The sequence below is a fragment of the Gekko japonicus genome, unplaced genomic scaffold (genome assembly GCF_001447785.1).
Source record: "Gekko japonicus isolate JY-2015 unplaced genomic scaffold, Gekko_japonicus_V1.1 scaffold42, whole genome shotgun sequence".
Classification (NCBI taxonomy): domain Eukaryota; kingdom Metazoa; phylum Chordata; class Lepidosauria; order Squamata; family Gekkonidae; genus Gekko; species Gekko japonicus.
In genome coordinates, this window is record NW_015165831.1 from 1,194,071 (window position 1) to 1,210,335 (window position 16,265).

General features: G+C 50.8%; 1 protein-coding gene across 1 annotated transcript in view; it reads right to left on the reverse strand.

Annotated features, from left to right (window-relative positions):
* ATG2A (autophagy related 2A) overlaps window positions 1-16,265 on the reverse strand; it is a 44,362-nt gene that overhangs the window by 18,026 nt on the left and 10,071 nt on the right. Inside the window, exons 7-25 of the mRNA XM_015410846.1 lie at window positions 16,043-16,139; window positions 14,856-15,017; window positions 13,897-14,039; window positions 13,529-13,604; window positions 11,899-12,154; window positions 11,451-11,601; window positions 10,636-10,737; window positions 8,716-8,889; window positions 8,364-8,601; window positions 5,574-5,676; window positions 4,681-4,843; window positions 4,377-4,519; window positions 3,676-3,824; window positions 3,261-3,418; window positions 2,733-2,883; window positions 1,859-2,052; window positions 1,321-1,401; window positions 971-1,077; window positions 70-162 (exon numbers count right to left, since the gene is read on the reverse strand). Of these exons, the coding sequence (XP_015266332.1) occupies window positions 70-162; window positions 971-1,077; window positions 1,321-1,401; window positions 1,859-2,052; window positions 2,733-2,883; window positions 3,261-3,418; window positions 3,676-3,824; window positions 4,377-4,519; window positions 4,681-4,843; window positions 5,574-5,676; window positions 8,364-8,601; window positions 8,716-8,889; window positions 10,636-10,737; window positions 11,451-11,601; window positions 11,899-12,154; window positions 13,529-13,604; window positions 13,897-14,039; window positions 14,856-15,017; window positions 16,043-16,139 (2,741 nt within the window). The remainder of the gene's footprint in view (window positions 1-69; window positions 163-970; window positions 1,078-1,320; window positions 1,402-1,858; window positions 2,053-2,732; window positions 2,884-3,260; window positions 3,419-3,675; window positions 3,825-4,376; window positions 4,520-4,680; window positions 4,844-5,573; window positions 5,677-8,363; window positions 8,602-8,715; window positions 8,890-10,635; window positions 10,738-11,450; window positions 11,602-11,898; window positions 12,155-13,528; window positions 13,605-13,896; window positions 14,040-14,855; window positions 15,018-16,042; window positions 16,140-16,265) is intronic.

Consider the following 16,265-nt stretch of genomic DNA (forward strand, 5'->3'; position numbering starts at 1 on the left):
TGGAGCTGCTGCAGCTGTGACACCACAATGCTGCGGACAAAAATGACCTGGGGGCAGAGTGAGACCCACCGGAGGAGGAAGACAGACGTGTCCACAATTATGTTGCTGGAGAGCGTGAAGGTCTCGGCTGTAATGAGGACCCGGATTGGTAAATAGAGAGGCCTGCGGGGGGAGAGAGCAGAACTGAGCGTGGAGGAGGAGGGCCAGGCAGACCCACCTTCCCTCGTGCAGCAGCCAGTCCTGGATTATCTCCACTTCCACGTGTAGCAGGAAGAAGCCAAGGTCTCCACACCCTCCTCCAAACCGTGGCTGCCTCCAGTCAACGTTCCCTGCTGTGCTAAAGCAGCCGGTCTCTAAAAGGAGCCAGTGTACATTTTTGCCTTCCAGGACGGGTGCTGCTTCGGGGGGGGAGGGGGAGCACAACCATCCTCAGCGTAAGTCCCCGATCGCTACACCCAGGGGTCATTTCGTAGAAAAAGAGGTGCAGGAGCACATTAGCATAACTCGTTAGCATAACTCATTTGCATATGCCACACCCCCTGACATCACCGGAAGTGTGTCAGAAGGCAACCCCCACCACTCAGGCTCCACTGGGCTGTTTTGGATTGCTAGCTATTGAGGGGGGGGGGGAACGCAGATCTGTCCTCGCAGAGGAGGGAGAGCTTGTACCTGAATAAAACTTGGTCTTAAAGGTGCCACTGGACTGTTTTGGACCGGGGGGGTAGGGTAGGGGGGGGGCTCTGCAGCTTACCTGGCTGCTTCTTGCTCTGACTGAGGGCTGCTGGGAGCAGGGGGTGGGGCTTGTTGCATGTGCCCGCCCCCTGGGCTCTTTACTGCCGGAGCTCTGCTCCTGTGCGCTCCTGCAGGAAATGACCCCTGGCTACACCTCAACTGCCCACCACCCCACCTACGTTCTCAGCTTAGTGCCTTTCCCCCTCCAAGCAACCCTGTTCCCGCCTCTTCTTCCAACCTGTAATCCACTGCGCAGCTGAAGAGGTGGGTGTGCAGTACTGTGATGACTGTGGGGGGTACAAAGCCCAGAATCGGGTCATCCAGAACATCCAGGAAGTCAATCAACTGCAAGAACAGATGGACAAAGTAAGGGTGATAGGGAAGACCACCCCCCTGCCTCCATCCATAGGCCTGTCCCCGCTGACAGCCCTCCATCACCAGGAGCCCACGGGGCATGCACAGTGCCAGTCAGACGAACACCAGTCAACTCCCACATCTTGCTTTGCCCCTCAACAAGGAGGGGCATGCACCAGAATCCCTGAGAATCTTCTATAGAATTTTTTTTGGGGGGTGGTCGGAGGACCTCACCTGCGTGTACCAGCTCTGGTGCGTTAGTGCCATGTGATGCCGCATGGTAGCACCTTCCAGACGCAGAGTCACCAGAAATTCCTGTGAAAGACATGCAAGAAACAGGCTCTCAGGCCATGTTCACACATGCAGCCATTGCAATTTAGGCCACCTTTTAGCATGCTTTAACTAGGGATGGTTGTGGCCAAGGTGCCCTTCGCACATCACCGAAATCAGCAGACACTTTTCTGCAAGCAGCTTGCACAGGGCTGGTGGAAGTGAGAAAAGGACCAGGAAAAGCCTTAACACAATTCCCCCCCCCTTTTTAAAAAACAACACACTAGCCTTCTCCTGAGGATGTTTATCTAACTGTTTTATAGTGGGAAGGGTCTCCAGAACACCCTCATGCACCTTAAAGGAGGAATACCACCCCACTAGCAAGCAGACCCAAGCTGCCGGGGGCAGAACACAGCCTCAAAATGACCCTAGCAACACCCTTCATCAGGGAAGACGGTTCCAACCATGATACAGATTAGGAAAGCCACAACTACCAAGTTACCTTGATGTTCTTCACCAAATCCAGGTTGATCTGGATAGCCAAGGAGAGCATCTTCACAGGCCCGTCTTTCTTGGCCCCCGAGGACCAAGCGATGGTGCCCTCCTGGGAGGCATAGATGGTGGGGTTGAGCCCCTCGGGAGGTAAAAAGCTGGGGATTTCCAGGTGATCTGCCATGAGGTAGTCCTCAACCACAGCTGGAGGGACAGAGGAAGGCATCCGAGGTTAAGTCTGTGTCAGAACCTACAACCTTCCCCAATTAAATGGCAACTCAAAAGGAAGAAGAAGAAGAAGAAGAGATTGGATTTATACCCTGCCCTCCGCTACCCAAAGGTGTCTCAGAGCGGCTTACAGTCCCCTTTCCCTTCCCCTCCCCACAACAGACACCCTGTGAGGTAGGTGGGGCTGAGAGAGCTCTGACAGAAACGGCTCTTTTTCAAAGACAGCTTTTATCAGAACTACAGCTTGTCCAAGTTCATCCAGCAGGTGCAAATGGAGGAGTGAGGAACCAAACCTGGTTCTCCTAGATAGAGTCCACGCACTTAACCACTACACCAAACTGACAAAACTCCTCCCCTCCCACAAGCAGTTTTCACAGGATCAGATGAGCTGCGTGCATCTCCAGGTGGATCCAAGTTAACATCCAAGGAAGTGAAGCTACAAGGAAATCTTGGGGTTGGGGGGGAAGAGATCTCTCATTCTGGAGAACACCCCCCCCCCCAGTTCCTTCTGCATTGCAAAGGGATGGTAGGAGATGCCAGCCTACAGCCTCAATGTACCCAGAGCATCCACATGCACAAGGCTGCTACGCAGAAAGCAAAAAAAAAAACCCTAGAGCTCTCCATTCATTTGAATCGGCCCCACTGCAGAGTCGCACCTTTGTGATAAAGCGCGACCTTCTCCGACTCAATGCAGAAGTAGCCGAGGTCCTCGTGGCCTTTGTACCGCGAGACGCTGAAGAGGCTGCCGCTCTCCACGTCCAAGACCAGCTCTCCATGGCAGCCCTCCAGCTTCTTACCGCCCTCGCCCTGCAGGAGAGCAGAGAATCCTGGATCTGGGTCCAAGTGCTTACCGGAGGCCCCAAAGGGCCTTCTGGGAGGCTGCCAGGCCAGCTCTGCATTGCTCCTTCCCCCCCTGAACAAGAAGCAGCGGTGGGGCCGCTCCAAGTTCACCAACTGCCTAGTAGCTATTCCTGCAGGGCAATGCAGCCTCCCATACCTGGGGACCAGCAAGCCTGCTCAGCCCACTTCTGGCTTTCCAAATCTCCCTCCCAAGCAGAAGGCCAAAACCATCGGTCCCCTCCCCACCGCCACCCCCCATCAACAATCCTCAGGCCCAGACGAGTGGACGGCCGGGAGGAGTGTAGGCAAACTCATCTTTTCGCCCTGGCCCCTGTGAGCGTTACCTTGGCATCGCACAGAGCGGTGACCCGTCCCTTCCCCACCCGGAGCACGATGGAGACACAGCTCTGGAGAAACAGGTTCCTCTGCTCCCCCTTCTTCCGCTGGGTGGCTGCCTCGTCCGACGAATAGAAGTGGGAGTCCTCCTCCTCGGAGTCTGAATCTGGGAAAGCATGTTTTGAAAAGAATGAAGTTTCCTCCCCACCCCCCATACACACACACACGTGCCCCAAAAGCTCTGCCCCCTCCTTGGCGAGGGAGTCCAGGAGTTCTGAGCTCCTGAAACGCCAGGGAGACGATAAGCCACATTCGGTCTGGCCCCGAGCTGCGACTTACCCGCACCAAGAACCATTCTCCAGGTTGGGACGGCCCTGAAGTGTACCCCCCTTTCCCCTCAGGAGTGGGACGATCATCCCTTACCCAGTTTGAAGGCTGACTTGCACATCTTAAAATTCTCCTGCCAGCGGGGGGAGGCCTCAGCAGCTGCAGTGGTCACATGACCACCCAGAGGATCAGAGGGGCTCGGAGGAGGGCTGTAGGACTCCCACATCAAAAGGTCATTGTTGATCCTGCAGAAGGAAGGAACGGCAAGTGCCAATCTTTGCAACCATCAGCATCACATAACCCCAAAATGTATGTAAAAGTTCGTTTTGACATACTCCCTTTCATTCCCATCGCACCCCTTTGTCTTTCAGAACTGGATAGGAGAACAGACAGACACCAGTCCACAGACAGTGGCTCTCCTCCACCCATGTCCAAGATGGGAAACCGCACACAGGCAACCTGGCACCAGGATATACCCTTTCATGGGCAGAAAAGCTTCAAGGGGAACACAGAGCTTGCCCAGTGGTGCCTGGTGACCAATGTCCCCTCTAAGCTGCGTTAGTGTGAGCTAGCTCACAGTTTTTTTAGCCTCCAGCTCACACATTTCTGTCAGCTCAGGAAGGATGGCTCCAGAGCAAACTGATTTATGCAGCAGCCAAATCGCTCACTCACAACTTTAATGCCAGTAGTTCACAAAGTAGAATTTTTGCTCACAAGACTCCACAGCTTAGAGGGAGCATTGCTGGTGAGCCCCGCTGGCCCTGCCCTGCCCAGACTTGCAGAGTAAACATTCTGACCTGTTGTAAATGCTCTCGTAGAACTCTTTGCTGGGGAGGAAGATGTGCGCGGTGGGGAACGTGACCTCTAGGGCGTACTGGGAGGCTGCCATTGTCTGGGCCTGGAACTCTGCCATCTCCTCCGTATCTCCAGGGATCACCATCTAGTGGAAGGGGGAAAGGAGGAGGACCAGAAGTGAGACGGATCAACAGCACTGGCAGGAACGGGTCACCAGGGAAGCTTGGGAAGCAGGAACAAGTCCAGGAGGGAACACAGCTGGCACCTTCTCGAGCCGACCGCCACACCCAGTCACTGACCACTCACCTCCTCTGTCTCGTACATGGTCCGTTTGGAGGAGAAGGGGGAAGGCTCGGGCTGCTTCAACTCACAGGGACTCTCTGCTGACGAGAGCTCCATCTCCTCAGCCTTCGCAAGGCTCAGGTCCCACTGGGGGTCACTAGCCTGGGGGTGGAGGGTCAGAGTGATTCTGCCGGGGAGAAAACAGCACTGGACAGGGTGCCGGGATCTTGATGGAGGTTCAGTCCCAATGCCGAGCCAAACAGGAAGACAGGGAGAGACTGGGCAAAACACCCCTTCCTCCCCCAAGCGGCCGAGGCGACGCCCAAAGCCATCTTGAATATCCCCAGGAGGACTGCGCTCAAAGAATGGGCATCAGCTGGAGCTGCCAATTTCCCCGTGGTTTTCATCCTTTGTGCATCCTCCTTCTTGGCCAAGGCACACTCCTAAGGACTTTACTTCCCTCTGTACCAGTTGTGCCTTACCCCAATAGATTTTGAATCCTGTTTCCTTAATAAGCTTCAAAACTGCCCTGGTTGCGCCATGAACAAACTCCGCGTCTTTACTAAAGACGATAGTATCATCAGCTGTATCTGAGGAAGTGTGCCTTGCACACGAAAGCTCACGCCTTGAATAAAACTTTGTTGGCCTTAAAGGTGCCACTGTGGACTCAGACTTTGTTCTGCTGCTTCAGACCAACACGGCCGCCCCACCTGGATCTAATATCACCAATGTAAGACTCTGTAGCATCCCTGTACTCTGTGGGGAGCTTATCCAGCACATGTGCTCATGACGTAGACTAGGTGAGAGGTGCCAGCCCTATGGTACTCTTCTGTAACAATACTGTTGTCCACAAAATGTGAATGCAAATTTGTACCAACAAGCTGCTATTCAGAGGGAAACACAAAAGCCAAACTTACTTTGGGAGGATGTATTTCTTCTCAGTCACTTTGGCCAACAAGTTGGGGGCTTTGCCAACCCGGAAGCAGGGCACCGAGAGCTTCTCACCATCTTCATACACACCTAAAACCAGCAATGGCAAGAGTCACAGCCCCTTTGCATCATCAGTGGCAAGAAGGCTACCGCCAACCCAGGGCCATTCTACTCTCTTTGGGGCATGAGCTTTGACATGGCTGCCATCATTCACATGGAGATACACTCCCAAGTATCAAGCCTCCAGCTCCCTGTTGGCTGATTGGTTAGCCCCCTCCCTTCTGCTGAGTAAGCATCAACCATCAAGGCACCTAAGGCCAAAATAAGTAAAACAAAAATAAAATGTATTGCCAGACACAGCAGCCAGTTAAAATTACTAAACGATGAGAGCATTCACAAAAAAAAACAAAAAAACCCCAGCAATACAGTCTCAATAAAAACAAGCAGCAAACGTATAAAAGCTGTATAACCGCAATAAGTCACTGCAGTTTAAGAGTCAAGAGGTTAAGGTAGCAAAACCATCAAAGGCCTTCCAAGATAAAATAGACCGCACTAACTTCTGGAAGCTAATTTGACATATGCCAGTATAAACAGAGCTAGCTAAAAGACCTGTCAAATCTGATGAAGGAGTGAGAGAGACGATTGAATGATGAATACTAATTATAAAGTCCCTAACCAAGTTAGCCCTGTACAGAATAGAGATAGTTACAGTCCTTTTCTCTACACCTCCCCAGGAACATTTTATTCCTGATTTATTTCTGTGTAAATTTACAAAGAGCCCGCCTACAAACTGGTGGCTGAAAATCAGTGACACATTTTCTAAACCTGGACTGGGTAAAGAAAAGACTGGAATGATTCAGTACAGTCATTAACGGTATCCACCCTACAGTTAGAATCACATGGAACAGCTTCAGACATTCATACAACCCTTCTGTTCACTGTACTCATAACTGAAATAAATAAGATCAAACACTCAAGTATACAGTAAACCTACCAATGGAGACCTTTTCTGAAAAATGCAGTTCCTCCTACCTGGAGCACCTCCTTAAGAGAAACCAAAAATCTAAACCTGAGCCCACAAACCAAATGCATCTGCCACAACAACAAACATTACTTCAAGCAGGAGCCCACAGAGAGGGGGGAATGTTGACTAAGATCCACCAAGCATCAGTCCTGATGAGAGAATCCATCCTCTACAAAAGGTGTGTGAGATATTAGCAAGAAACTCTTGACTCCATTTGACTCCACCATTTTCTATTCCGTTGTCATCCAATTCAAAAAGCCTTTAAAAAAAGCCTTCTGCAAGTCTCCTTTCTACTACTTTTTTGCCACATAATTCGTACAACTTGAATCAAAGCTACCAAAAAAGGGCCTCGTAGCAAATCCAATGGAATCAGCTGACTTGAAGATGCCACTCACACATTCTCCATCCCCTCCCCAATAAACCAAGGTACGACGACTGCCAAAACACAGAACACTGTATCAAACTAGCAATATTAGAGAAGGCGCCCTTGGACGACACATGCAGTAGGCTGGAAGAGCAACCGCAGATCTTAGCATTAATATCAGAAGCAAGTGGGGGGTGGGGGGGGAGAACGACCCTGAATGTGTCAATATTCCTGAAGAAGACCACTTACAACATTTCCAACAGAAAAGCCATTTGATGCCAGGATGCTAGAAGCAAGGAAGATATCCTGGATATACTGATTACAATATTTTTTTTTAAAGTACTGGGGATATTCATTCAAATGGAGCGGATCTTATGCCTTTCCCATCACTCCACTGAGTAAAAATATAAATATTTTAATAAAAACATATGTACGCCCAAACCTCTCCTTTTGGTTTATGCTTGAAGCCTTCCTCTAAGGGAACTGGTTCTGTTAGAGGAACAGCTTTAAAAGAGGCTTAGGTAGATTCATGGAGAACAAGTCTATCAAGGGCTACTAGCCCTGGTGACTGAGGGGAACCTCCACATTCAGCGGCACTAAACCTCTGAATCCCAGACACAGGATGCAACGTAAGGGGAATGCCTCGGCCTCTCTGCTCTGTTGCTGGCTGACCAGAGGAACTGGTTGGCCACTGTGTGAGATAGGATGCTGGACTAGATGGACCATTGGTCTGATCCAGCAGGGCTCTTCTTATGTTCTTACACCGGAAGGCGGCTACCTGGAGGATGGTTGGGGCTCCACCCCAATCTGTGCTTTTTAATTTTGTTCTTCTTTTACAGCTCTTGCGCTATTGCTAGAGTTCCCCTTCCTGAAAATCCTTTCCATCCTCAGCATCCTAGAGAATCGCAAACCTCAAACCCCTCATTCCGTTACATCTTTATGCTTATTTCAAAAACTTTTGTGCTACTGATAGAGGGGGAAGCTGAAACTTTCTCAGTTACAACTTTCCTCTGCTTCTCTGTTAGGTCTGTGGCTTTCTTGCTAAGATGCATCCAGAAAGGCCAACAACGTGCTGTAGATAAAAACAGAAGGCACAGACCAAGTCAGAGGAGGGCAACTCACTAAGTATGAGGGAGGCCTTGCTGTTCCCCACAGCACCAAAACACGGTCCACCCCCAAAGTCCAAGGACTGGAAATTGGGCCTCACCACCGCCCACTTCTGCAGTTTCATCAGGCCCTTTCCACAATGTAAGAGCCACACGATGCTGGGACTACAGGTCCATGCCTCTGGCTGCACTGAATCCAGGCTATTATAGAGGCTCTGCAGCTGCCTTCCTGCAGCTGCTGGGGGAGGAACCCTGCCTGGGGGGAGTCCAAGCCACTTCTTACCATGCAAGTTGCTGAAGGTGGTTTCCAGCTGGGTGGAGCCAGCAGGCCCAAGCTCTGTGCACAGCTCGAGATCCGCCACGTCTAGGCGCAAGCTCTCCTTGCGCACTGCCTTCTCTGCCCAGGGCCGCCTCTCGGGCCACGCCCGCAGGTCTGGAATCGGGAACTGCACCCGCAGGGTGGCCTTGGGAGCCGCCAGCTGCACGCTCGTCTGCCATTCTGCAGCAAGGGGAGAATCTGCCTGGCACCCAGCCAGAGGGAAAAGGGGGAAAGAAACGGTTGAGGAGACCCTTTCCAGTGGGAGATGCCAGGGCCTTGGTCTGTTATGTGCACCAAGCGCCCCCCCCCCCCTTACCAAGTGTGCCTCGACAGGAGGGGCAGGAGACCAGGCTGGGACGGTAGGCTCCGTGGCCCAGTGGAGGAGGGAACAAAGCCGGTCGAGGGTCCCCAGGTCGACATCCGAGCAGAATTCAGCCAGCTCAGCCACCAGCTCCACGGTGTGTTTGGCATTCGCTTTGGCAAGACGGCTCTGTGGGGGAAACACCGGAAGGGTCACAGGAGGAGGGCTGGCCCCTCATGTTCACACGGGGCTGCCACCCTCCCAGAGGCCCCCTTAGACACACAGCACACGGCTTATTTTCATGCTGGGTTTAGAGAAAGTTCTCCTTCACAAGACATTTACGGGACCACCTCAGCTGTCATTTGAAAAATAAAACTCTGCCAGGTGCTTTGGAAAAAAAATTTTTCTAGGAGAATGACATTAAGAAAAAACAACAACAAAGGAGCTCAAGTCTTTCGAAACATACCCCCTTCGTGACAGTCTACACAGGTCGTCAACCTTTATGAGCCAATGGCGTATTTCCAAACATGACAAAGGGTGGTGGGCGCAACTACAAAATGGCTGCCGCAGAAGGCGGAGCCAACCACAAAATGCCAGGGAGTGAGGTGATGCTTAAATCTCATAGCAGCTCTTCAACATTTCAGGCAAGATCTGACATCACCCCTTGCTTCAATTCAGAGAAGGGAATCCACCCCACTGTCAAAAGGGCAGCCATGCCTGAGGTGATCCTGGGGTATGGGCTTCCCTCCTCACTCAGAGAGCCACTGAGGGACGTTGTGGGGCAAGAGCAGCTTCCTTAAACTGTCAGGACTAGAGCAGGGGTGTCAAACACACAGCTTGTGGGCCGACATCGGTGTGAGAGAGGGCAACTGGTGTGAGAGAGGAAAGGCATGAGGCTGCTCAGGGGGTGGAGAGAAGGCACGAGGGCACACGTGAGTTGTGTGTGGTCAAAGCTGTCAAGAAATGAAAGGAAATGGCTAGGGAGCGGGTACGGTATCCCTCGGAAAAAACCTAGTCTTGCATATGATTTAATACATTTATTGGGGCTTTTGTGGATTCCCCAGTAAATCAATTGCTTTCACTCCTAGGAATCAACTGCTTTTGTTTGCATTTTGAGTAAAAAGATAATATTGTTAATTGGGTTTGCCTGTGTCATGAAAAAAAATTATATCTCCAGTTCCTGGAATCACGTTTTGTGGTAGACAGAGCCTAGCCTGATAAAAGTAGCATTTATTATTATTTTTATTTTATTATTAAAATTTGATTTCTAAACTGCCCTCCCCCATATTTGGGGCTCAGGGCGGGGTACAGCATTAAAAAATTACAATAGTAATCAAATATAAAATAGTTAAAACAATAAAACAATTACAATAAGCATTTCAGATGGCGTCTAGAATCAAATTACCTTACCCCAGGGGGAAGTGAACAGAAAAGGCCAGGCTGATTAAAAACCATTTTAAAAACATTGACCCTTATGCCAGATCTGGCCCATTAACAAATGAGTTTGACACCTCCGGACTGGAGTGTGCAAAGAGCATAAAATTGGCCACTTCAGTCCAAAGCATGCCTACCCTCTTCACAGGCTGAGAAGGTGTGGGGACATAGTGTTAACCTGAGTACCACAGTGGTTTTTCTTCATTTCCAGCCCACCTCAGAGGTGGAAGGGAAGACCAGTGGAGGGGAAGAAGGGGGGGACAGACTGAATGCTGCCAGTCATTCTAGAAGGAAAACAGCACACTTCTATATTCAGTTTCTCCCCACTCCCATGGGTTGGAAGGACTCAGCCCTCAAACCACTTAATAAGGAAATTGTGCAGCCGTCCTACAACATCAGTGAAGAAGTCCTTGGCAGGTCTCCTTGTTAGATCCGTGAACCTACGAACAAATCAGTAGGAGGTGTGACAGTATACCTAGCTGCCCTCTTGCCAACACTTACCTTTGAGGAGGGCAGTTTCTTTGAGTGCTTGGAGCGGACGCGGGCGCAAGGCCGAGGTGACTGGCTGTACGGAAAGGCACTGGGGACGGTGAAGACCAGCAGCTGAGAAGGAAACCGGAGAAACAGTAACAGTTGAAGGGAAGGTGTTCTCCAGATGGAGGGAAGAGGGATGTTGTTTCATGCAGCTGTATCACCCACATGTAACTAGCACAGCCTGTGCTTCAAGAAGCCTGCGGTTTCCAGGTCCATAATGAGATGGAGAAAATTACGAAATGTAAATTTCAGAAGGAGCCGGAATTGTTACTTTTGGGACTTAAAATGGAAGACGTAAATATTGCAAAACGGACCCTAATGTGGTACATGATTACAACAGCCATAATGACTTATGCTCAATGCTGGAAACAAGAAAAAACACCAGGGATATGGGAGCAGTGTTCCCTCTAAGCTGAGTTGGTGTGAGCTAGTTCACAATTTTTTAGCCTCCGGCTCACAAATTTCTGTCTCAGCTCAGGAAGGGTGGCTCCAGAGCAAACTAATTTATGCAGTAGCCAAATGGCTCGCTCACAACTTTAATGCCAGTCGCTCACAAAGTAGAATTTTTGCTCACAAGACTCCACAGCTTAGAGGGAACACTGTCTGGGAGTGGATAAAAAAGTTGCTTTTTATGGTTGAAATGGACAAAATGACAAGAAAGCTCAAGAATCAGGACGCGGAAGAATTTGTTGCAGACTGGATAGATCTTAAAGAATATCTGGAGAAATATTGGGATGTGAAGAATAAAGAAGCCTGCGGTTTCCTGAAGGGTCCGCCCTCACCTCTGTGTACTCTGGCTTTGCCTGCACACTGCTTTCTGGCCAGAGGCACTCCAAAATCTCCAGCAGCCCGAAGGATGCATCCCAGCTGAACATCTGCAGCCGGCCGGTGGCTTTGTGCTCACAGCTGATCTGTACGGCAGCCCCGGTTAGCCTGAAAATCGATCCGAGATGGCAAAACTCAGCATTAGGAAGGGGCGGAGAAGAGATGAGAAGGAAACTGTGGAAGTTCTGGGATGTTTCTTGCCTCTGGCTGCTGACAGAAGAGCTGCACATCACAGCACATCTTGGTAAGAGTGTCAAAAGCACAACAGAAGAGTTTACTTGGTCTCTTGGCTATGCTCTTCCATGCTCTGTTTCTTATTCCACCAGAGGCAATTGCAGCACAACTGCAGGAGGGCACAAGGCCTGGAGGAGTGGTGAGTAACCGAGTTTGGGCCTTAGCACCTACCTGACGTTGCTGAATGGACAGGCCTCCTCGAAACACTGGCGCAAAGGCTGGAAGTCCCGGCCCCCAAAGGCAGAGTCCTTCAGGCCACCCAACTGGGAGAAGAAACGCTGAGCCAGTTGAAGGCAGGGCTGAGTGGGAGGTGCCGTCCGCTGGGACTGGTGCAGCAGCGTCACAGTGAGCCCCCCCATCGTCACCCGCAGCAGCGCTTCTGGTCGCTGACTCTCCACGGATGGCGGTGGTGGATGGGTGGCTTTGCCTGAAAGACAAGAGGAGGACTTTTGGATAGGCAGAACCAACACCCCGATGGCTACCCTATGCAAAGCTCTAGAGGTCCGTCATAGGGATGCCAGCCTCCAGGTGGAACCTGGGGATCCTCCAAAATTACAGCTCATCTCCAAATTACAGAGGTCAGTTCCCCTGGATAATATGGATGCTGAATAAGGGTGGACTCTATGGCCTTGTATCCCACTGTGGCCCTGTCCTTCTCAGCTTCCATCCCCCAAATCTCTAGTTCCCCAACTGGCAATCTTACTCCCCCACTGCCCACCGGTGGCCAGGGAGGACCTGGCAACCCTAGCCTATCAGGGTTCTTCCAGCTAGCAGCTGTGCAAAGCTCACAGAGAAAGTGCGGATCTCTCCCCTGCCAATCGCGTGGAGAGCAATCCAAGATTTCACAGAGCAACACAGAGCAACACAACTCTGAACGAGAAAGCGGCAGCTCACTTGCCTCCACGCCGAATGGACAATTACATTCAATGACCGCTGCCGTTGTTTCAACCTTGCTTCACTTCCTAAGGCAGCTCTGAATGCAGGGAGATACTGTCAGGACACTCAAGTCCTCCACACCTATGATGGCTAGCAATAATACAGTGCAGCTGTTGCCTGGGCGTCAGAGAAGTATTTCTGCTCAGGGTTGTTTTGAATGTTTTTACTGCAGCTGGCCAACTGGTAGGATAAACAGACTGTGTGCCGCTGGAAGCCACAACTGGCCCTCTCAGCTATAGTAAAAACTTTGACAGCATCTCCAGCTATGCAAAATGCTTCCCCCCTGCCCATATGGCCAAAGCCTGAGTACTACTGTAGCCTTAGTTTTTTCAGTGTCAGAAGTCAAACTTTTACAGAACGCTAAGGGTGCGGATAGCTTTAAAGCAGTTTGTGGGTCTGGTACATTACTGTAACAGGGAACGAAAAGGGAAGCTACTAAAAGTTGGCCCTTCCGCTTGCGAGCAGAAGCATCTGCAGACTTAAATCTGCAAGTTCTCAAAATGGCACCTGAACAGAAGTATGGGCTACAGGACGATGTGTTCACACAAATTAGCAGATTAACCAGTTACAAAGCCGAAGCTAGAAAGCCCTAATGACCATTATTAAGAGCCAATTTATTGTTGCTAATAAAAGTTCTGTCCAACTGACTCATCCAAGAGCTATAAAAGGTTGCAGTCCCTGTGGGGCCAGGAGGAATCCCGGCTTCCTGCATGGATCTTTCCTGCCCCGCCATCCTAACACCCATCCTGGAGCTCTTGCATCCTAATCCCTGCTTTCCACTGCTGCTCAGACTGTGCAGAGAATCAGGGAAGAATATTATCCTTTCTTCTCCCTCCCACCTTTCCATAGTGGAAACCCATCTCACTTGGTATCTTGTTGAGGCACGGCAAGGTAGCAGCAAAGGGTGACTGCCCGTAGCGCCTGGGACTACTCAGGATCAGCTGTGGGGAGAGAAAAAGAGAGAGGCGAGGGTGAAGCAACATCAACACTAGGAGAGACATTACAGAGAAGGGAAGGGCAGGCACTGCAAAATACTTGTGGGCAGAGGGTAGGGACAAAGTAGGGACTACGGTCTGCAGCCTGAATTTGAGACTAGCCGAATTTCCCAATATACTACAACCGCGGTCAGGGGAAAAAATACACAAGCCACAAACAGTTCAAAGCCTCCTGAAGATCCCACAGCAAGGGAGCAGGCTGAAGACCTGTGCCCCAATGCTCAGCAAGAGCTCTTACCCCTGGTGCGAAGGCTGGAGCCTGAAAGTGGCTGGTACTAAAGTCACTGTGGGTGGAGGAGTCTAGATCAACATCGGAGAGTTCGCTGACCGAGCGCACAGAGGTCACGCTGCTTGTCATGGGTGCCATGGAGAAGAACATCTCTGAAACGCAATGTCACATTTGGAGCAAGGACCCGAGGTGGTTGTCAGCTCAGCTCTGCAAGCCAAGGGGGCTGGTGGCCAAGCGAGGCATATCCAGAGCAGAAAAGATGGCCACTACTGAAGGCTTTTGAGCTTTTGCACACAATTCACATTTGGCCTCAAGAGCTTCTCAACTGAAGTGTCCCTTCAGGATTACTCAGACACCGAGCAGAAAAGAAAAAAAACTTCAGGGACCGTTCCCCGAAAGGTTTGCTAGGGAAATGACAATTTTCCAACTGGGGTGCCTGGAATAGAAGGAACAAGAATCTGTCTGCTGTCAGTTCCTTCAAGGAGAGACAGGAATTAGGGCCTGGAAGGGTAATGGTGACAACTAACAAGTTAAAAACTAGCCGTGGCACCTTTTGATGTCCAACAGACCTCCACTCCCACATGATGATGTGGGCCGACCTCTCTTTTGGACAAAAGGCTTGCTGGTGACAACTTCTGCCAATAAAAAAATATGAGTGATCACACAGCAGAGGGTCATTAAGAACACCTTCACTGCTGTTGCTGCACATAATAGAGAACTAAAGAGCCAAAGTAGGATATGAAGGCCAGTATCACAAAACCCTGAAATGAAAGTACTGGTGTGGCGATGGGGCAGACTGCAGCTAGGCAACGTGGTCGAGAGAGGCAGCCATAAAGTCAAGCCCATAAAAAAGAATTCAGCTTCAGGGACCTGGGGTCTCTTGGAAGGATACCACCAGGTTTCAGGCAGGGGGACGTAGTGGGGAGGGCACAGCAGGAGTATTGTCCCCACCACAGGCTGAAGCCCACCTCCATTTTCCAGAGTGACGCGACTCTCTACTCCCTCCAGGCGTGTGGCGGCAGTCCCCAGCCCCGAATGCAACTGCTGACTGAGGTCCTGCTCTATCAGCTTCAGGTCCTCCGAGTCCAGAGGGCGACTTTTGCTCAGCTGTTCCTTTAGGACCCCAGATTCTGGGAGAGAAAAGAGGGTCATGGGAGTGAGACAGAACAAAAGAAGGATGGGAACAGCTGGAACAGTCTAAAGAATCTGGCAGCGGGTGGCAAGAATGGTACGTCAAACAGGATGGGGGCAGCCCAAAATGAATGGCCTATTATTGTTTCACATAAGCTACTTGGGTCTTTATGGATCAAAAGGCAGGGCAGTAAACGAACAAACAAGGAGGAGGGCCCCTGTCTTATGCTGTGGGGTTTTATACTGTAGGGACAGCTGTCAGGATCGGACCTTTGCCTGGGCCAATATGCCCTAGCCTGGGTCAATATGCCTGTAACCATGGTCTCTAATGTACATAGCTCTGCTCTGTCAATGCTTCCGCTGTTCATTCCCCTCCCCCTTTGCTTCTAGTTCCCAAACTCCCTCTCTGCACCTGCAGGGTGTTGATTCATTGTCTGCACGGTCCTCCCCTGACATTCCTGAAGGGGGGACTAAGACTTGTCTGTGTGAACAGTAGAGATAGCTGCGCTTGTAATCCTGTGAAAGGAAACGTCCTCCGCAAAAGGCCAGTGAGTCTCTTCGCCGTCTCTCATTCTCATGGCCTTGCAGAGTGGTTCAAATGATAACATTCTCACCATCCTAATTATCTTATGTTAACCTATGCTGACCTGTTTATGCTCTAGGTAATCATGATGTATGAATGCTGAACCAAAGTTCTTGTAATTCCCTAGTTTGCATTATTCTTTAGTTCTGTCAAAAAGTTCAACTGCACAGCAACTAAATCAGTTTCCTCAATAAAGCCTGTGAAAGGACTTATTGCGTCTGAGTGGTTCCTGACGAAGCTGACAACAGCTGGCATCTCGAGAGTCAAGTAAGCCCTCTAGGCTTGTAACCATCCACTAGGCCACTGCCCCTTGCAGAACTGGGGGGGGGGGGGGGGGGGGGGGGGGGGGGGGAGGATACTTCCAGCCTTGCCAGAACAGAAGCCAAAACCTGTAACTGGGTTACCGCTTGCTCCCTATAACTGCCCCCCGCCCAGGCTCACCTGAGAGATTCAAAGAAGACAGAAGATCTAGCAAGTACAGGATCTGACGGGGGGAGAGCAGGAGATGCAGCGACCCCATCTTGCCATCCAGCTCCAGCTGTGGGGACAGAGAATACTGCTCCAGTTCACCAAGAATCTCCCCCTCGCCTACCAGGCACAAACTCTAGTGGTAATGTGCCAGGAGCGGCCTGAAGCCAGGGCTCCCAGCAGCCAGGGTCTGGCA